Raw genomic sequence first — 22,522 nt, 5'->3', positions numbered from 1 at the left:
CTTCAGAAAAAAAAAATGGACCGAAAACAAATAACAGAAATAACAAAAGCTTGCAGGTAATCAATCCGCACCGCCATCTTGCGTTTACTCCCACTGTGAATTGTGCAGCACCCTCTGTTCATCCTTGATTACAACGGTTCTGATTAAAACTGGTGAAAATGTGGGCTGGTTCACTTTGCACCAAGGTTCAAAGAATCCCGAACGGAACCAGTTCAAGAACGTGTTCTCTGTTGGTCGTAAAGGGGAAACTGAGACAGGCAGCCATTCACATTCATATCTATGGTGGTGGCACGATGGTGTAGTGGTTAGCACTGTCGTCTCACAGCAAGAAGGTTCTGGGTTCAAGCCCAGTGGCCAACAGGGGCCTTTCTGTGTGGAGTTTGGATGTTCTCCCCATGTCTGTGTGGGTTTCCTCCGGGTGCTCCGGTTCCCCCCAAAGACATGCAGGTTAGGTTCATAACCCTAACCCATGACCACGTCATCACTTGTTTACCGCAATGCATTATGGGCAATACCCAGGATCAGCTCCACTGTATTATTTGCTTTCGCCTTTGTTAAACACTGCATTGTTCTGTCTAACCGGTTTTAACCATGCCTAAAGTGAATTGCTGTGTGCCTAACTGTATCTCCACAACAAAGAGAACATATAATTTGAGCTTTTATCAGCTGCCAGTTGAGGAGAAGAGAAGAAAGAAATGGATAAGTTTAATCCACAACGAAAACCTTCGAAGTGAATCGAAATGGACAAGTGTTTGTTGCTTACGTTTCTCTGGTGGGAAAAAGACGGACTTAAACTGTGACTCAGCAATATGTCCATGGTCTGCGGAATGGTGTTTGGTTATAGAAGATTATAACAATCGACTATTCATCATCTGAAACTAGCGATATTCCAAAGCCTGGAAAACACAGAAGCATTCTTCGGCCTTTGGCTCTCAACGTACCGAAGTGCTCGGCAGCCGAACGAGCCTGTCGGACTGATAAAACTCCCAAACCACCAAGGGTTCTCTTTGGGGTAATGTTCAGCGTACCTCACTAGCGGCATTTATTGAAGTAAACGCATTTATACTGAACATGACACGGCAGATTAGCGGGTTTCCAAAGATTTATTATTTTTTTTTGTAATGTTTCCTGATATCAAGTTTTATTTAAAGGTCCCATGGCATGGTGGTTTGTTGATGCTTTAAACGGGCTCGTGGAGGCTTCCGGATGTTATATCCGCAGCCTTTCTCGAAATGAACCCTCGGCACGTAAATATAGCCTCCTGGGAGAAAGCCCCATTTCAGCGCTTTTCCCAGTGCGTCGTTTTGCTAATGAGAAGCAGGAGGTGGGGAAGGGTAGAGGGTGGGGGCTGGCCATGGGGGGAGGGGCTTGACCAAGCTGCGCGCACACATACTCGCTGCTATCAGCGCCTGTAGCCACGCTGCTAAGACAAAACCCCGTTCTCCCTCGGACTCCTTTCGTAAACTCAACGTGACACAGAGAACAGAGAGTGAGAGTGTTCGGAGTGGTAGTTTACGAACGTATAATACCCTAGGCTTGAACACGCACTCCATAACCAAAGAGGATAGAAGCAGCAACTACAGCAACATAGCACTTATCCAACCGAAGACATGCATTGCGGAGCAATAGTCAAACATAAGCTCATAAGTTACAGTCAATTTCCAGACTAAACTCAGTTTAACAGAGCATGCTGCATGCTCTTTAGTTTTGTAGCGCAGATTACCTGGCTAACTGCAGGAAGTGGTTAGCTGCACAGCTAATGTAGCCATTGCTAGGCTAACGCACCGATTTTAAAACACGGCAAAACGACCAGTTACACACTTACTTGTTCGGTGTTTGTGGCTGATGTGGCAGGGATGCTTGGTATGGACCCAGGCTTCAGTGACAGTTGATGTGCAAAACCTGCCCTGTACTGTCCCAAGTTGTGGAAACATTCATCAGGAAAATGCTTCCGACAAACATACACCGTCTTAGGTAGACTCGACGGCGTATTATTGAAGTAAATAAAATTAAGCCACTGCATCTTCAGGAGCTCTCCCGTCGGCAGTAAAAACAGACTCTTTTCTGTGTTGTCACATCCATGTACAGCGCAATTTCCATGTTTCGCTCGCTTAGGTGATGCCATGTTGTTGTGTCCTCTATGGTCTCCTCACTACAACTGGGCGGGCAATCCATACAGTGGGTGGGAATCCAGAGGGGGGGCGTGGGGATCATCTCCCTTGCTGACGTAGTAAAGGGAAGAGTTTATCAACGCGCCGTTTTGACGCGCCATTCTCAAATGTTGGGCATAGTTTGGTTTACACATTATGAAATTTCTAGCCACTGGGGTGACTTAAGAAGGTCAGAGGAACTCATTTTAACGTTAAAAAACCTCAGAAAGTGAAAATTTCATGCCATGGGACCTTTAACTAATCACTCATTTATAAATGTTTTGATAAGACATTCTGAGATTTGATGATGATGATGTACAGTGTGGTAGACTCGGCCAGTCTCTAGGTTGTATGAATTCTTGTCGTTTACAGTATGTCTTCCCTTCTCACTAAGCTTGATTTGGATTCAGAGTTTTCTGCTGTAAACCCTCGACATGTTATCCACTTCTTTAAATCACCAATTTCATTGTCTTCCATGACCAAGCACAGCAAAATTGCTCCTCTCACATTGTTCTCAAATAAAATTAATCTAACAGCCACTATATTGCACAGCTACCAACCCCGGGTATCCCCCATAATGCATTCCGATAAACAAGTGATGACGTAGTTATGCTTGGGGGCTATTTGTGGCTCTAAATTGACCATGAATGTGAATGGTTGGTTGTCGCTATGTGTCAGCCCTGCGATGACCTGGCGACTTGTCCAGGGTGTGCCCTGCCTCTCGCCCATAGTCAGCTGGGATAGGCTCCAGCTTGCCCGTGACCCTGCACAGGATAAGCAGTTACAGATGATGGATGGATGGATGGATGGATGGATGGGTTCATACCTATGGGTGTTTTTAGAGTAGCCAGTTGACCTACAGTAATCTGTATGTCTTTGGAAGAAACCCACACAGGCACAAGAACATGGAAACTCAAAACACAAAGGCCCCAGTTGATTGGTAGTTTTGAAGCCAGAACCACATATGGCCCCAATAATAGTCTAATTAAATGTTCTTTATTTTTTTCGCAGTCCAGTTTCCATCAAATCGTGTGCTCTGATTGGCTCGTGAGCGGTCCGGAATCCTACGATCCGGACCCCGGTTACGGACCTTTGGCGACTCGCTTGTTCACGACAGCAACAAACAACATGGTAGCAATTTTTTGTCAACATTTATTTTCGCATTTCTCAGTATGATAGCATTCATTTTACAGCCTGGATTGCAATAACGACAGTGTTCACAGCGAAAGTGAGTTTTATGACCCTGATGAAGACGAAATAAAAAAACATTTCAGGAGAAAGCTGAAAACGAGCTTGTAGCAGGTTAATTTCTGTTAGAATTTGGTGAAGAAAAAAATGTATTTACCAGCTTAAGGTCGGGGGGCGGCACGGTGGTGTAGTGGTTAGCGCTGTCGCCTCACAGCAAGAAGGTCCGAGTTCGAGCCCCATGGCCGGCGAGGGCCTTTCTGTGCGGAGTTTGCATGTGTCCCTGTGTCCACGTGGGTTTCCTCCGGGTGCTCCGGTTTCCCCCACAGTCCAAAGACATGCAGGTTAGGTTAACTGGTGACTCTAAATTGACCGTAGGTGTGAACGTGAGTGTGAATGGTTGTCTGTGTCTGTGTCAGCCCTGTGATGACCTGGCGACTTGTCCAGGGTGTACCCTGCCTTTTGCCCGTAGTCAGCTGGGATAGGCTCCAGCTTGCCTGCGACCCTGTAGAACAGGATAAAGCGTCTACAGATAATGAGATGAGCTTAAGGTCGGTCCGTATTGTGAAATACCATGACCGAGGTCTTGGTCAGTATTTTCAAGACCTCAGTCATGGTATTTCATGATACGGACCTCCCAGCTGGCAAGCTGGAGCCTATCCCAGCTGACTATGGGTCAATTTAGAGTCACCAGTTAACCTAACCTGCATGTCTTTGGACTGTGGGGGAAACCGGAGCACCCGGAGGAAACCCATGCGGACACAGCGAGAACATGCAAACTCCACACAGAAAGGCCCTCGCCGGCCACGGGGCTCGAACCCGGACCTTCTTGCTGTGAGGCGACAGCGCTAACCACTACACCACTGTGCCGCCCCTATCTATATGGTATTGTATCATATTATATATGATCTGTTGACACTGTAATAGCTAAACATATGTTTATACTGTATACTGGGCTGCCAACTCTCACGCAATGAGCGTGAGACACACGCATTTAACTGTCTTCACAAGCTCACGCGCCATACCTCCAATTTCTCACGCTAGAAAAAAATCTAGTTTATCTATCTGATCTTGGCTACCCATTGCATCGCGCCAACCACTTGCGATCGATCAATTACGCCTTACGCACGGCTAAACAGGCAGAGAGGTGTTCCCTTCTGTACACACTCCCCTATGGTAGGTGGCGCATCTAATGATGCTGCACTCGCCGGAAGTTGGATAATTGCCTACCGTCAATTTAGAGGAAGAGGAGGGAGAAGAAGGTATCCGAGTTGAAGACGAGTGTCTCAGACAGGTTTGTACATATGCACGCCAATGTGTGGCGTTACTGGCGCAATTATGAACTTATATAAAGTTTCTGAATCGTTTTAGCCTATAAGTGTTGTGAGAATATTTAATGCCATATTGAGAGCTGTGTACTAGGCATGATAAATCATTATAGGCCTCCTGCCGTGCCACAGCCTCTATCTTCCCCAACAAGCAGCACGGGAGAGCACCTCCTTAGCACATGTTTATTCAAATATGACTTTATTTGAAGCCATACTGGAAATTTTGTAAAATAAAGCAAGTAAGAGATATTACAAACGCAAGAAGAGCCATTAGCCACCATACCTATTGTTTATTTACAGGGTATTTATTTGTAATTATTTATGATGTATGTAATTGCTCAGTTAAAGTAAATAAAGCATGGTCACCTGTAATATCAAAGAACTTGACTGTTTTGCTGTAGGCCTGCCTACCACTCAGAGCAGGTAAGATTCAGAATAAACACAAGAAACTTGTCCTCCAGGAAAAGGCATGTTGTTGTGACTGCGTAGATTTATTAAACCAACATGACTATTTGAATTCTTTCAAAGGCAAGATGTCCCGAAGGGTAAGACCACTGGCAGGACAAAAGTGGAATATTTTATTTTGACAGTCCAGCCAAGCCAGAAAAGGCAGACAGGACAGACAGAACAACAGACAGAAGAGCAGGTCTGTAGGGCTACAGGAACATTGGCAGTCATCTGTAGTTTTCTAGTGTGGGGGCTTTTAAGCCAAAACTTGGTGCTTTTGTTGGCCACAAGCTGAAGGCCTGGCAAGTCAGGGTGTGTAAGAATGTAGGTATGGCACAGCAGGCCACTCCAAAAATCCACCAGAATGCAGGAACATCTACTAAATCCAAAATCTCAAACCCCCCCCATAATTGTCCATCTCCAGCTGGATGACCCACAAACAAAACACCAGAATGCAGTGGGACAAGTGAATATCAAACTGAATACAAAATTCCCACTTACTGCATGGTGTGCGGAAAAATGTTGCCGTCCCCCCAAAAAAATCTCACTCCAAGGAATTTTGAAAAGTTGGCAGCCCTGCTGTACATGTTCAAGTGTGTGATGGTTTATTTGCTGCACTGATAATTGGATTTTGAAAAAATTATTGTAGCCTTGGGTTCAAGAAAGGCAGTATATATCCTAGCTTAAACTGTATTATTATTATTATTATTATTATTATTATTAGTGGCAGATTTAAACTGGAAAGGTAATTTTGAAAACTGTTTTGCACTTCATGTTCATTATATTGATTTTCTTTATTCCCGAAACCACGTGACTGTAGCACACGTTCAGGTGAAAGTGTTCTGACGTCAAACTGACGCCGAGTGCAAAAAAAAAAAAGCCCACGAAGTGCGGGTTCAATGGATCGAGCAGTCAGTTGAGGGTGCGGTGCGAGTCAGTGAGCCCGGGACTGGCGGGGTGTGTGTGTGTGTAACGGAAAACGCCAGTATGAATAAATTTGGTTCATTCAATAACTTCACGAAGCGCGTGAACCCTGCGCGTGCCGGCGCCGGTGAGAAGGTGTGCATGGTGGAGTGCGCGCCCCCGTGTCCGTGCTGCGCGTCCCCACGGTGCGTCTGTCCGTCCTCAGGAGCAACAGACGGACTGCAGGAACTGAAGGTCGGTGACATAACGCATCAACAGGCGCAAAAGTGCACGCGCTCAGCTATTATGAATTATTATCATCATCATCAGGTTTCATTCCAGTTGATTAAAGTTTTATATTATATTCAGGTTATTTTTACTCAGAATCCATCACACTAAAAATATGCAGTCACCAGAATGGTCTTAGTCATAGTTCTTTAACACGGTCACATATATATCTAGCCAGGATGAAAAGCCAAGGACCAAAAAAATATATATAATTTGAAAGAGAAGTTTGTTGCCAAGTACCTTCTCACATACAAGAGATGTGCTTTGGTGCTTGAACAGTTAAAACAGAAGAATTTTTCGAACACAAGAAGTAGCTATATACATAGAATAAGAAATATTCTAAATATTCCCGCTGTGGGGTGGCACGGTGGTGTAGTGGTTAGTACGGTCGCCGTACAGCAAGAAGGTTACGGGTTCGAACCCAGCGGTTGGTGAGGTTCTCTCCGTATCTGCGTGGATTTGCTCCGGTTTCTCCTACAGTACAAAGACATGCAGTTAGGTTAACGTGGGGTGGCCTTGGGCTGGAGTGCCCTTGAGCAGGGTACCTAACCCCTGACTGCTCCCCGGGCTGTGATTTCACTTCACTGTGCTTTCTTCTTCAAATAGAAGAATCTGAAATAGGGCAGCAAGAAGGTTCAAGCCCAGTGGTCGACAAGGGCCTTTCTGTGTGGAGTCTGCATGTTCTCCGGGTGCTCCAGAGACATGCAGGTTCAGCTAATTGGTGGCTCTAAATTGACCGTATGTGAGTGTGAATGGTCGTTTGTCTCTATGCGTCAGCCCTGCGATGATCTGGCGACTTGTCCAGGGTGTACCCCGCTGCTTGCCCGCGACCCTGTAGAACAGCATGAGCGGCTACAGATAATGGACGGATGGGCTAAGTCAGTAACCAAGCTGTACAGTGTGAGCTGGAATGTGCAATAAAGGTTCGCAGAGTGGAGATGTATAACATGACCTTGGAATGTGTGAGGCTAGAGTCAGTGGGGTCTCGGGCCTTATTGATGAGGCCAGCTGCAGTGGGGGGAAAAGTTGGCCTAATGGTGTGAGGTTTGGAATGTCTCATCTCATCTCATTATCTCTAGCTGCTTTATCCTTCTACAGGGTCGCAGGCAAGCTGGAGCCTATCCCAGCTGACTACGGGCGAAAGGCGGGGTACACCCTGGACAAGTCGCCAGGTCATCACAGGGCTGACACATAGACACAGACAACCATTCACACTCACATTCACACCTACGGTCAATTTAGAGTCACCAGTTAACCTAACCTGCATGTCTTTGGACTGTGGGGGAAACCGGAGCACCCGGAGGAAACCCACGCGGACACGGGGAGAACATGCAAACTCCACACAGAAAGGCCTTCGTCGGCCACGGGGCTCGAACCTGGACCTTCTTGCTGTGAGGCGACAGCGCTAACCACTACACCACCGTGCCGCCCCGGTTTGGAATGTACACTAGAAAAACATTAATAATAATTAAATAATATTGGCTGGCATTGAGTGGTATATCAGATATATTCCATTCAGCTAGCATGATATTGAACGAGTCAAAGACGATGCTAGCTGAATGGAATATATCTGATAGACCATGAAAAAAAGCCATTATTATTATTATTATTATTATAATACATATGGTACACATATCGGCATTCTCAAAGGCCAATGCTAGCTTATCTGCAACTCGGCGCTGTTAGTGCGGCAGTCCAGTTACCTTCTAGCTGGTGTAGTGTCAGTGCAGGCTAATGCTAGTGCCGTCAAGCCTATTTTATTATAATAATAATCCCTGTGTAATTTACTTAGTTACATTTAAAACGAACATCAACAACTACACACAACGGAGCAACCTGGCAGCCAAAATTCTCTCAAAATCGTCCGCTTTTAACGAAGCAAACCTTGCGGCCATTTTTGTTCACAAACTGTCAGTCACTTGCTAGCGTGGAAGTTTTACGTCTCCGACGTGTCTCTTTTCCAGTTTTCGATGTCCGTTGGTATGTTTTTCTCTTGTAAATATGCTTGAAGAATATCTAATGAAGTTTTAGTAGCCTTTCGGGTGCTCATCGCGTCTTTAGTTTCAGTTTATTTATTTACTGCTCAAATCTAGCACTGGATTAGCCTCGTCTTCCTTCTTTCCTGGCCGACAAAGAAATGGTTCTGTGCATGCGCAGCAGAAAAGTTTTGTCATTGGATCTTTGCATGAGCTCTGATGTGTGACATCGTGTTGTCTTGACAGTATTGCACGCTCATTCTCCATTGGGGAGAGTGGCGTAATGCATGGAGGATAAGCGATATGATGACAATATTGCATGCCATCGATAAACCTGCTAAAAGGGAATAGAATACATGTTTGGAAAAAGTGGCCTGTATGTATAATTAAGCATATTTCATTTATTTATATATATATATATATATATATATATATATATATATATATATATATATATATATTAGTGTATATGAGACCGTTTGACTTTTTTATAGACTTTATGGCCTGAGAAAGGTCACTGGCAGTGCTTTGGGGGGGGTGTATACTTTGTCCTTGTGCAGAGGTTATAAAAGTATTTGTGGGAAAAGAAAGTGCTTCTGTTACACCACCATTTCTTTTCACCAAGACTAACAACTCAAGCCATCAGAAAATTCTCTAAGGTCATGCCATGTTGAATGGACCCTTTACAGGTGAAAGGTTCTATGTCAGGAGAAATAATTATAAATCAGGTGCCTTGTTAGCCTTGAAAACAACAGGCTTAAAGTTCCAGATAAAATACTCAGGAGAAAGGACTAATGAAATGAGTGTAATACAATAGCACGTCTCTGAATGTATAGGCTATAAGCTCTTGCTAAGCTGAAGTGATACGATATGTCAGTCAGCCTTAACTTCCTGCTGTATAATGTGCTCTTTGATATACTTTGTCGTGGGGGGCCTTTAGTCCAAAACACCCCGTCATTTTGTGTGTGTGAGGTTAGTCTGCAGTGGGATTTCCATTCAGCTTCAGAGTTCACTTAGTTCAGTTCATTCAGGTTCATTTTTCTCCCACTGTGCAGGTCTTGCCACAAGAGAGGCATCTGTACTTTGGTTTTTTGTGTTGCAAAATATACCAATTGCTTTTAATCACGACTCCTTGTCTTTAGGAAAATGGAGGTTCGTGTGAGACGGATCTCTCCAACAAGCATGGCTTTGATAACCTTGCCTATATGGCAGGAAGTCTCAGTGAACTTCGACCAAATGTTGACTACATTTCTCGACTCCTTCTAACTCTAATTCGCGGCCCTTCCTGCCCAGATGGCACTCACGCCCTCCAGACACGTCTCTCTGCTCTCAACGGTGTAGCCGATATGTTTATTCCCCAGTCTGGTGGCCGAGCATGGGTAGGCTACCATCCATCTGCAGTCACGGCCAAAGAGATACTACAGGAAATTGAGGGGATGGGATATGAAGTGAGGGACGTGACAAATGCTCCTCAATCTGAAGAGCTAGCTCGGGAAGGGAGCTTGGTAAAGATCAGAGTTGAAGGGATGACCTGCCACTCGTGCGTACGCTCCATCGAGGACCGGATTGGAGCGCTGCAAGGGGTTAAGGGTTTGAATGTATCTTTAAGTGACAAAGAAGCCGTTGTGTGGTATAACCCCAAACGAGTGAAGCCAGAAGATCTGAAGGAACACATACAAGACATGGGCTTTGATGCCTGTATCAATCAGACAGACTTGAGCTATATTTTTCCAAAGATGGCACAATCCGAATGGGTGGAGGCAAGGTTTGGTGTGGAAGGGATGCATTGTGGGTCATGTGTAAAAAATATTACAGAGAGCTTATCTGGAATGCTGGGTGTCCAGGGTGTGTTGGTGTCTTTGGAAAGCAGAAGTGTGGATTTGAAATATGATCCGTCTCTGGTTACCTTGGTCACCATCAAAGCAGTAATAGAGGAACTTCCTTTTGGGAATTTTAGAGTAACTCCAGAATTCCAGGAACAGATTTCCAGGACTAATGAATTTGTGCACTCGGAAATACCTGGATTGCATTCCTTGGACAGCGCTTCACTCCAGAAAGTGATCATTCTAATAAAAGGCATGACGTGTGACTCTTGTGTGCAGTCCATAGAGGAAGTGATATCCCAAAGAACTGGTGTGCATGCTATCACAGTTTATCTAAAGGAACAGATGGGAATAATTACATTTGACCCCAGAGCCACCTGTCCTGCAGAACTCAGGGACGCCATTGAGGACATGGGCTTTGAGGCGGCCACTGCGCAAGGTAAAGTGTGTGTATACATATCCAACGTAGAGTTATGGTCTAGCACACTGAAGTTTGTGCATTCACAACTATATTTCGTTCATTCATTCATTCATTTTCAGTAACTACTTTGAGTTTCTGACAGGATTTTTAAACCACATCTACAAATGCACACAATCTATTAGCGAACATGAACTAACCTGACAGGATTTCTGACCGGATTTTATGCCATGCTTACCGTACAAATGAGTATACACAGTCGTCATTGCTAAACCTAGCCAGCTAGTTAAGATGAACTAACCTGGCTAACACAGTTTTTATATGATGTTAATTATTTTCACTGCTAACACTGAATAGCCCAAAAATTTCTGACAGAAATTTGATTACATGTTTTAGAAATATACACAATCTTCACTGTTAAAACTAGCCGACAAGCTAACATTTGCAATTCTTGCATAATTTTTGACAGGAATTTGAAGTCATATCTACACATTTTAATAATTATTCACTTCTGAACATTTGTTATCCAGCAAGCAATCATTATGTAACCTAACAATTTCTGACAGGACAAGTCGTATTTCCAAATGTACACAATCTTCACCATTAAAACTGACCAACAAGCTAACGTTTTCAGTTCTTACACAATTTTTGACAGGAATTTTAAGTCATATTTACAAATTTTAATAATGTTATCTTGGGTCCGTCTCAGAAACTGGTCTCTCATTTGGGACATTTATGGTCAAAAAATAAATTTTCTAATTTTACTATTTATTTATTTTTTTTTTTTGCATTTACCTAACACTCAATGTTTCTTTTGTCATGTTTAATAAGAATAAAGATAGCATCTTGCTTTATCTGGCCTCCACTGTGGAAAATATTTTTGATTGCAATTCAAATGCTTTTGTAAAATTGATTTCCATATAAAATAACTCCATCATGAAGAATTAAAGCCCCTCCTTCACAGATGAATGAAAATATTGAATAAATTTCCTCTTTTTGATTGCTTGGGTTTAAAAATGCCAAGTTATGGTGACTGAATTGATTATTCACTTAAATATGAATAATATGATACATTTTGGGTATTTGATATGGCGAAATAGGACACAATGGAAAAATCAAGAACACACCGGAAAGATGAGAATAACGGCGGTGGTAAAAGAACAGCGACTGTACCGGCTGAAGGTCACGTGGGTCTCTGCTGCGGCGCGCGAGCAACGGGACATCACTACCGCACCGGACGGAGTGGGGGCGGGGCAAAATGACTGGCTGTAGATTCTATTAAAAGTTCGATCTAAATTGACCATGGTTGCAAAATATTGGCCAAAAATACTTAAACACTACGAAATATGAAAGTAAGACAAAAAAGAAACATTCTATTGCCTTATACTGCAAGACTAAAACAAAATAAAACTGTCAAAACTCGCCTTTTCAGTGATAACGTCCGAACAGATCACCCACGTAACAGAGAGACCGCAAATGGAAGCACGATCAGCTTCTAACTGCTGGAGTGGAAAATTCCATTCTACACATGCAAATTGTTAACGTGTGTCCTTCCCCGCACACAAATAACACGCTACGGTAAAAAATAGACCACAACTCATTTTATAGCTCAGAAATTCATACAAGACCAGCTACCATCGTAACATATTCTGTAAGAAACATATTCTATACCTAACTTTCAGCTTTCATTTTAAAAAACAAAATCGCAGATTTATAACTAAATTTTTATACGGCATAGCGATTTTAAGTTACTGCTTTTGGTGAGGTAGTGACCTTGACCCTGAGGCTTTCCATTTCGATCAAAACACACGATCATATTGGTTTTGGGTATGCGGAAAATGGAGTTATGACGGCAATCAAATATTTTGCATGATGTTTTATTACGGTTATGATTATTCTGTGAGCGCACCAAGACTTTTCAGTGGACTACAACCTTTTTAAGGGAATGCGATGTAGTCGACCATTTATCATGTCCCAGATCAAGCTGCCATTTTTCCACAAATTTGCAGAATTTTTGCCAAATTCTGAAGAGTATTCACATCAAAGATTTAGTTTTGTCTGTATTATTTCTTTCATCATTTTATTTCAAATTAAAACCAACATCACCATTCAAAACCGTATAGTTTATTGACTGAGTATATTTAGTGGGGTTCCCCCACAGTACCCAGTTTCTGAGACAGACCCATTTCCAAATGTACACAATCTTCACCATTAAAACTAACCAACAAGCTAACATTTTACAATTCTTACACAACTTTTTACAGGAATTTTAAGTCATATTTACAAATGTTAATAATATTCACTTCTGAACATTGTTTTCTAGCAAGCAGTCATTAAATAACCTAACAATTTCTGACAGGACAAGTCATATTTCCAAATGTACACCATCTTCACTACTACAGCTAGCCAACAATCTAATGTAAACTAACCTGACATGATTTGTCAGGATTTTTAATATTCATATTTACAAATGTACACAATTTTCATTGCCAGATATAGCCAGCTAGTTCATGAGCTAACCTAACATGTCTGACGGTATTAAAAAATACATACACACTGCTAAAATATTCACTGCTAAAGCTAGACGGCTACCTGTCATGAACTTACCTGACAGTTAAAACTAGCCAGCTAGCTAACAAGAACTAGCCTGACATGATGTTTAATTCATATTTAGAAATGGATATAATCTTCACTGTTGCAGCTAGCTAGCAAGCTAACTTGACAGAATTTTCCAAGAGTCACATTTTAGATATGAATAATCATTACAAAAACTAGCAAGCTAGCTAACATGAATGTACCTGAAAGTTAAAATTCGCCAGCTAGCTAACAAGAACTAGCCTAACATGATCGATCCTTCACTCTTACAGCTAGCCAGTAAGCTAACCTGACAGAATTTTCCAAGAGTCACATTTTAGATACGAATAATCATGACAAAAACTAGCAAGCTAGCTAACATGAACGTACCTGACAGTTAAAACTAGCCAGCTAGCTAACAAGAACTAGCCTGACATGATGTTTAATTCATATTTAGAAATGGATATAATCTTCACTGTTACAGCTAGCTAGCAAGCTAACCTGACAGAATTTTCCAAGAGTCACATTTTAGATATGAATAATCATTACAAAAACTAGCAAGCTAGCTAACATGAACATACCTGAAAGTTAAAATTCGCCAGCTAGCTAACAAGAACTAGCCTGACATGATCGATCTTCACTCTTACAGCTAGCCAGTAAGCTAACCTGACAGAATTTTCCAAGAGTCACATTTTAGATATGAATCATCATTACAAAAACTAGCAAGCTAGCTAACATGAACGTACCTGACAGTTAAAACTAGCCAGCTAGCTAACAAGAACTAGCCTGACATGATGTTTAATTCATATTTAGAAATGGATATAATCTTCACTGTTACAGCTAGCCAGTAAGCTAACCTGACAGAATTTTCCAAGAGTCACATTTTAGATATGAATAATCATTACAAAAACTAGCAAGCTAGCTAACATGAACGTACCTGAAAGTTAAAATTCGCCAGCTAGCTAACAAGAACTAGCCTGACATGATCGATCTTCACTCTTACAGCTAGCCAGTAAGCTAACCTGACAGAATTTTCCAAGAGTCACATTTTAGATATGAATAATCATTACAAAAACTAGCAAGCTAGCTAACATGAACGTACCTGAAAGTTAAAATTCACCAGCTAGCTAACAAGAACTAGCCTGACATGATCGATCTTCACTCTTACAGCTAGCCAGTAAGCTAACCTGACAGAATTTTTCAAGAGTCACATTTTAGATACGAATAATCTTCATTACAAAAACTAGCAAGCTAGCTAACATGAACGTACCTGACAGTTAAAACTAGCCAGCTAGCTAACAAGAACTAGCCTGACATGATGTTTAATTCATATTTAGAAATGGATATAATCTTCACTGTTACAGCTAGCTAGCAAGCTAACCTGACAGAATTTTCCAAGAGTCACATTTTAGATATGAATAATCATTACAAAAACTAGCAAGCTAGCTAACATGAACGTACCTGAAAGTTAAAATTCACCAGCTAGCTAACAAGAACTAGCCTGACATGATCGATCTTCACTCTTACAGCTAGCCAGTAAGCTAACCTGACAGAATTTTTCAAGAGTCACATTTTAGATACGAATAATCTTCATTACAAAAACTAGCAAGCTAGCTAACATGAACGTACCTGACAGTTAAAACTAGCCAGCTAGCTAACAAGAACTAGCCTGACATGATGTTTAATTCATATTTAGAAATGGATATAATCTTCACTGTTACAGCTAGCTAGCAAGCTAACCTGACAGAATTTTCCAAGAGTCACATTTTAGATATGAATAATCATTACAAAAACTAGCAAGCTAGCTAACATGAACGTACCTGAAAGTTAAAATTAGCCAGCTAGCTAACAAGAACTAGCCTGACATGATCGATCCTTCACTCTTACAGCTAGCCAGTAAGCTAACCTGACAGAATTTTCCAAGAGTCACATTTTATAGATATTAATAATCTTCATTACAAAAACTAGCCAGCTAGCTAACATGGATGAACCTAAAGGTGTCTGACAGCAATTGAAGTCATATTCACAATCTTCACTGCGTAAGCTAGCTAGCTAGCTAATTAGGAAGTGCTAACCTGACTGAGTTTCTGACAGGATTTTTAACTTTTCATAATTTTCACTCCTAATCATTTCAGTTTTCCTTACTTGACTTTGTGTGTGTGTGTGTGTGTGTGTGTGTGTGTGTGTGTGTGTGTGTAAAAAGTCAAGGCAAGATAAAGGAGACAAAATGAACATTTCCTATGAGTAAACACTGTAAATGTTGGATTTTCGAGTCCATGATCAGGCACTCTAATGTCTCAAACCTTTTCTTGATTTATTTCTAACTATTATCCAGCAACTAAAACTCACATAACTTAGGAATCAGAAAATATTAAATGGCTAGAGTTCATTGTGCTGGAGCGGTCATAAAGGACTAAACCAGCCAGTTTGAAACTAAAGCACATCTGATGACGTTAACGATCAGGACTTGTGTTTCTCTGGTAACCATCAGAAAGTGGGCATTGAAATAATAAAAAGAAACTTCAGTCGTGGTGAGTCAGAAGCAGACTTGGAAACCTTTAAATGGTATGCAAGTTCCAGGGTTGACAATGGACAGCTAAGCGGATTATAGAGGGCTTGTATTACTTTTTCCCTCCTTCTCTCTAATCCATGCTTTACGTTTCTGCAGCTATTAGCATCATTACGACTGTAGCACTTTAGTTATGAGATACAGAACTGACTTTCTGCCTGGTTTAACACTTGCAAGTTGTTATTGAAGGAGAACTGAAGGCAAATTTTTTTAAAAATCAAAATTCTATTTCTCTCATTTTATTAAATATCGGAATGCATTTTTTGATCGCTATTTTGTCGCTGCTATAGCAAGTTCTGAGTGTTTGAAATATGCTCTGTAATATATCAGTCCGTATGTCAAAGCAATGGCCGTAAACGAGATTCGTCGAGACCTGTGCGAGACATCGTAGGACGGAAGTAAAACGTACACCGGAAATCAAAGTGACCGACATCTGCCAACGTTGTAAAAGACGCGCGCACCCGCTTTCGAATGCTGATGTAATCAAGCCGGAAGTTTTGTTTGTTTTGATAGCAATCAGAAAAGTTTGAAAAAAGTAGGCAGTAATCGTCATTTAAACTCGTTTTTGTGCAATACTTCGTTTGGAAAACAGTTTTCAAAATGGCGGCGCTGACGCTTCATGTTTCAAAGTCTCGCACAAGTCTCGTGAAGATCGCGCGGACAAGCGACGCCTGCCGTGGACCAAACGAACAAAATTCAACATGGGTAAAACCCGAATAGGCCGATAAGTATACTATTTAATTGCAATTAGTTGCCAATACGAGTCACGATATAAGGTTACTAAAACCGAAAACGTAATTGAATAACACGTTAATTAAGAAATAAAGCAAGTTTAAAAATGACTTCAGTTCCCCTTTAAGTACTGGCTGTGGCGTTTGCAGGTAGTAGTACATGCGTTTAACAGTTATTCTACGAAATCGAGTTGTCCATGAGCTGATGAGGTGCGTAGCACCGAGTTGTCTATAAGCCACGTACAACGAGATTGAGTGGAATAATGGTTTTATTATATCCCTATTCACTGGATTTTGAGAAATGGAGCATTTTTATTTTTTGCAAATTCGATAAATTAAAAACTTTTATACAAAATGTCAGACAAAATAATTTCCGCTTAGAATGTAACCAAACCAGTGAAATGGCGGTAGCAATTTGTGAAAAATGCTGTAATGATAATTCTTGGAAAATAAAAAAGATACGTTCTTACCATCAAATACTTTCATTCCATATTTTGTTGCTTTTTTTTGTGGTTTTGTTTTCAAATAGAGTTTTTATTTCATTCTCGGTTGGTTCAGCAACACACTCCGCCATTTTATCCTTCTTCTTTAGGTTTTTTTGGTGGTTGGCAAACCAACTTAAAGGTGCATTACTGCCACCGACTGGGCTGGAGTGTGGAACAGGAGCTGTTTGGGGTGGGGGAACTAATATTCTTTTAGCTATTTCTGTTTCTTTTAAGTACTTGATGATAAAGCTGCCATTTTGTTTTTCTCTACTCACGGTATATGAGCTGATATCCTAGTAGTAGAGTAGCCAATCAGAGCGCGTGATTGCTCATATCCAGTGAATGTGGATAGAATAATGGCAATTAAGTATTTATGATGTATACAACAGCATGGTTGAATTCTCGATCTTGATTCTGATTGGTCAGAAGGCGTTGAGTAATTTTTTACATGTTTGTATTAATTCTGTCATTCTAATATGTAGCTGTTTCTATATTGAGAGTTTAATCGCGAATGCTAATAAATAACGCAAGGTGTTTATTTCACGTTTTCGGAAGGAGTCTCCAGTGTAAGTCCTTGGTCTGACGAAACCGTTCGATTTAAAGCTGTGAGTTTTCCAATATGGGAGAGTCTTCAGGACAAGCGGCTTTGCTTTTTTTCAGTTTCTTGGTCACACGAAAAGCTGCATTCTCCTGTCTTATTAACTTCAAGGAAAAAAAAACAAACAAACAAAACAGAGGTTGGTACAGCTATAACGCAAGTGATAAAAGTTGTCATTTTATAGGAAAATAATCAACTTCAGAGTAGTAATGCTTCGTCCACTTCATCACATCACCCCTGTTGATTGCTTTCCTATAACAACACGTTCCTAAGGCTACGTTTACACTAGACCGTATCTGTCTCGTTTTCTTCGCGGATGCACTGTCCGTTTACATTAACCCCCCTGAAAAAGCGGGGAAACGGGAATCCGCCAGCGTCCACGTATTCAATCTAGATCGTATCAGCTCCGGTGCTGTGTAAACATTGAGAATACGCGAATACGCTGTGCTGAGCTCTAGCTGGCGTCTCATTGGACAACGTCACTGTGACATCCACCTTCCTGATTCGCTGGCGTTGGTCATGTGACGCGACTGCTGAAAAACGGCGCAGACTTCCGCCTTGTATCACCTTTCATTAAAGAGTATAAAAGTATGAAAATACTGCAAATACTGATGCAAATACTGCCCATTGTGTAGTTATGATTGTCTTTAGGCTTGCCATCCTTCCACTTGCAAGTAATAAGTGATATGCGCTGGGATCTCACACACAGCGGCTCAGTCCCGAATCGTGGCTTGTTCACTTCACTCGCGCGCTCTGTGAGCTGCGCAGGGCCGGAGTGCGCACCCTCCAGAGGGCACTCGCTGTTCAGGGCGGAGTGATTTGGAGCGCAGGATGCCTGCGGAGCCGAGCGTATCCGCGTATTGGTGTTGCTGTGTGCACGGCTAACGGTTTTATGTAAACGCGAATCGTTTTAAGAACGTTAATCTGATGATCCGCTGATTCGACGTAATGTAAACGTAGCCTAAGTGTTTTATTCTTTACATCGTTCACTGATGATATGCTTCTGTATACCATTTCACTGTTTTGTGTCACCATTTAAGATTCCGCCGTTAACGGCGTCTTGCATAGTAGACAAGCATCACAAAAAAGCACATCCTCACACCCCAAGAACACGTCTCCACCAACTACTGTACCCCCGACCCACAAGTCCGTAGTCAGTTCAACAAGAACTGAGGTTTCTGAAGAGGAAAGGACACAGAAATGTTTTGTCCGGGTCACAGGGATGACCTGCGCTTCATGTGTGGCCAACATCGAGAGAAACCTGCGCAAGCATACAGGTGTGTTTGCGTTCTTATAATAATACGTGTGTTTTTAATGTGTATGGAGTGGTTTTTTTTTTTTTTTTTTTTTTTTCTGGTGTGTTTTATGTGTTTTTTTTTTTTTTTAAAGTGCTGTTTATGTGTATAGGTATTAAATCTGTCCTCGTAGCCCTGATGGCAGGTAAAGCTGAAATCAGGTATGACCCAGACTACGTGGATTCAGCACAGATAGTTAAACTCATCGCTGGACTGGGATTTGGAGCTTCTCTAACGGACGAGGGTGCAGTCAGCAACGGCCTTCTTGACCTTTCTGTGAGCATCTGTTACGTTATTACAGTCAAAAGTTTGGACACACCTTCTAATTCTTTACTTTTATTAATTAAAAGTCACTTCTTCTTGTCAAAGTAATGATGGATGTCATTTCTGTTTACTTAATTGAGCGGTTCTTGATATAATATGGATGGATTACTACAGTTGTGGATGGAATCGGGCTATTTTATTATTTGTATGTTTATTATTGACTGTTTGATCTCAAACACATTAAGAAGGCAAGAAACTCGCCAACTAATTAACTTTTGGCGAGACACACCTGTTAATTGAAAAGCATTCCAGGTGACGACCTCATGAAGCTGGTTAAGATAACGCCAGTAGTGTGTAAAGCATCATCAAGGCAAACGCTGGCTACTTTGAAGAATCTAAAATATCAAACGTGTTTTGTTTTTTAGCACTTTTTTTAACTACATAATTCCAGATATGTTCCAGAGGTTGTTTCATAGTTTTCACGTCTTCAGTCTTGTTCTACAACGTAGGAAATACAAAATACAGAAAATCCAGGAATGAGTAGAGTAGGGGTGTACAAACTTTTGACTGCTAGTGTATGTGAATTATGTGTACAGAAAAATTAAACTAAAGTGAATTTAGTGTCTTCCTCAATATTCAGTCTTTCTCAAAAGCTATTCAATAGTGTAGGTAAAAAACGTGTAATCACACACTTAAATATACTAAAGTATTTAAAATGGAAATGATTAAGTGAAAGATGTCAAACTATTTACAGTTGTAGGTGCAATTGGTAATTAAGTGATCAATCTCATTAAATCATTGAATCAGTCTCATTAATTAATACCATTAATTTTGGTGCTTAATAATAAATTACCAAACAGCCAAATTATGGTATATTCCAAATTATTATGATCACTTACCGTATTATACAACTCATATGCACCTTGGAATTCTTTGAGGTTGGGTACTTCAAAATTGTCGGAACAACAAATAAACGCACAGTTTCAATAATAAATGAATTTATTATAACAAAGATAAAAATGAATAATAGCAGTTGAGATATATACAAATATGATATATATACTTGATGAGCGTGTGTGTGCGAGAGAGAGAGAACAAAGGATTAGCAGGTAGCTAACCCACGTGGTGGAGACAAAGGAATTAGCACTGTGTTGCTAATTTTTTTTTTTTTTTTGTGTTGCTAATTAAGATGTGTTGGCCACGTGTGGAGACACAGATTAGCCTTGTGTCGCTAGCTAAGACAAAGGAATGCTAGCTAAGGTGTGTTTGTGTGTGGCCAGTGACCTAAGCAAAAAAGGTTAGCCTAGCTTGCTAACGAGACAAAAGAATTAGCCGTGTGTTTAGCTAAGGTGTGTTTGTGAGGCCTGTGGCCACGTGTTTCTAAGTAACAAAGGACTAGCCGGTAGCTAACCCACTAGCTCATAACACTACTAAATCCACTGAAATCTTGATGAGGTCAAAATGTGTGTAATAATTAAATTAAAGTGTTAGAAAGGAAAAGAGGAAAGCATGCAACAGCCTATCTATTAAACAACTGAGAGGACAAAATTAGAACAATCATCAATTCAACACGCTGCGTGTCTACAGTGTAAACAATTAAACCGTTACTGAGTTTAAATTCACACTTCATAAAACTAATTCCTAAGACTAGGTTTTGCCCAAATGCCGGTCTTACTTCAGTATCTCATCTCTACGCGAGATTATGAGAAGATGTTCTGAGACTTTTGGAGTTTCACCGTTGTGAAGGCTTCCGTGAAGCACAGAGAATTTCTTGGTCCGACGCGTGGTCGCTCGTGATGAAAAGAAAGTCTCTGATCAGACAATGTGCACAGCTTTTTAATTAGAAGGATCCGGTCGCTTCTAAACTTTAAATGAACTGTTCTGGGCGGCAGTTCGTACGTACTTGATAATAGACAAACAAAACTGGCTGTAACTCTATCGGAGTGTAAAATCGCGTGATTCTGGATTTTTACCGTGGCCAAAGGTAAACAAAGAAATCGCGCTGAATCATGGATGCTCTGAGAGCAGATGTCTCCTTTGTCTGTTACCGCGTGGTTCACAGAGCCGAGGAGATAGTGTCTCTTTATGCCTACGGATCCAAGTCCTAGAACCAAAGAGACAGTATGGCGGATTTCCGGGTCTCTTATGGAGTCGTGGAGGAAGTGATGTAGATGATCCCGCCCAGGCGTGACATAGGTCCACGCGGAAGTTGGCTGATGGGAAATGTAGTTTCTTAAAGGGACTGTGTGTGTACCTACACAGTACTGTGCAAAAGTCTTAGGCACCCTGTTTTTTTTTTTTTTCTTTTCCCCTCATACAAACTTTTTGTTATTGATTTCTATTTTACGACTTCGAAATTATCGAGTCAAAACATTCGAAAAACATTTTAGAGTTCCAAACATTCGTTCATTTTCCAGCACAAAATTAAATATTACCAAAAAAAAGAGTTGGTATCTGAGATCTGAGCGGCATATTTCATTCCATAAGAGAGCACTTTTCAGATTAAAAAAGAAAATGTAATGAAGGCGACTGGGAGAATTTTTGGTGCAAAATTAAGAAGTAAGTATGTGGAAGAGGGTAAACAGCACATTCATCTAAGTGCGTTACGCAGCAGCTAGAAAAGATGCTATTGGTTGAATTTGGAGGAAACACGTGTTAGCCTTCACCCTCTCTGGTCAGTAGATACCATGTGATGGGGTTTGTGGGTTGGAATTGGCAGGACGCCAAATTGGGGAGAAAATTGGGCGGGGTGGATTAACTGCTCATAAAAATTATACGAAGAAGCAAGACATGGAAAGTGAGGCTGATTTCCTTCTAGCCCAGACTGTCGATGAGTGACGGTGGTAACAGGTGATTACCCAGACTGACACGCCCACTCGATTTCATCTCCATCTCCAGGACTGTGTAAAAGTCTCAGGCATCCAATTTTTTTTTTTTCATACAAACTTTGCTCTAGATTTCTGTTTTATGACTTCTACATTATCAAGTCAAAACATTACAGAAACATTTTAGAGTTCCAAACGTTCATTTTTTTCCCCAGCACAAGGGAAAAAAAAGTTTGTAATATGTCTGAGCGACATATTCTATAAGAGAGCACTTTTCAGATGAAAAAAGGAAACATAATGAAGGCTACTGGAAAATTTTTGGTGCAGAATGAAGAAGTGAGTGTGACAGTGTCCAGAAGAACTGTGGCTGGTTCTGGAAGATGCTCAGTAAAACCTACAGCTCATTTCCTTATCAAACTGCACTCATTGGACCTGAGATGACCAATCTTGATATATATATTTTTTAAAGTAAAGGGTCGTCTCACACCAACTATTGACTGTTTTTCATTTATTATGGCTTACTGATTACTGTTTATAGTAATTTTTTTAAAAATATTGAAACATTTCATTGGGGCGGCACGGTGGTGTAGTGGTTAGCGCTGTCGCCTCACAGCAAGAAGGTCTGGGTTCGAGCCCTGTGGCCGGCGAGGGCCTTTCTGTGTG

General features: G+C 41.2%; 1 protein-coding gene across 1 annotated transcript in view; it reads left to right on the top strand.

Moving 5' to 3' along the window:
- Nucleotides 1-6,097: 6,097 nt before the first annotated feature.
- Nucleotides 6,098-22,522, top strand: part of atp7b (ATPase copper transporting beta) — a 59,444-nt gene continuing 43,019 nt past the window's right edge. Inside the window, exons 1-4 of the mRNA XM_060918739.1 lie at nt 6,098-6,268; nt 9,420-10,539; nt 18,516-18,752; nt 18,883-19,046. Coding sequence (XP_060774722.1) covers nt 6,098-6,268; nt 9,420-10,539; nt 18,516-18,752; nt 18,883-19,046 — 1,692 coding nt within the window. The remainder of the gene's footprint in view (nt 6,269-9,419; nt 10,540-18,515; nt 18,753-18,882; nt 19,047-22,522) is intronic.

Source organism: Neoarius graeffei, chromosome 4 (assembly GCF_027579695.1).
Source record: "Neoarius graeffei isolate fNeoGra1 chromosome 4, fNeoGra1.pri, whole genome shotgun sequence".
Lineage (NCBI taxonomy): Eukaryota > Metazoa > Chordata > Actinopteri > Siluriformes > Ariidae > Neoarius > Neoarius graeffei.
This window is presented reverse-complemented; position numbering and strand designations above follow the sequence as displayed.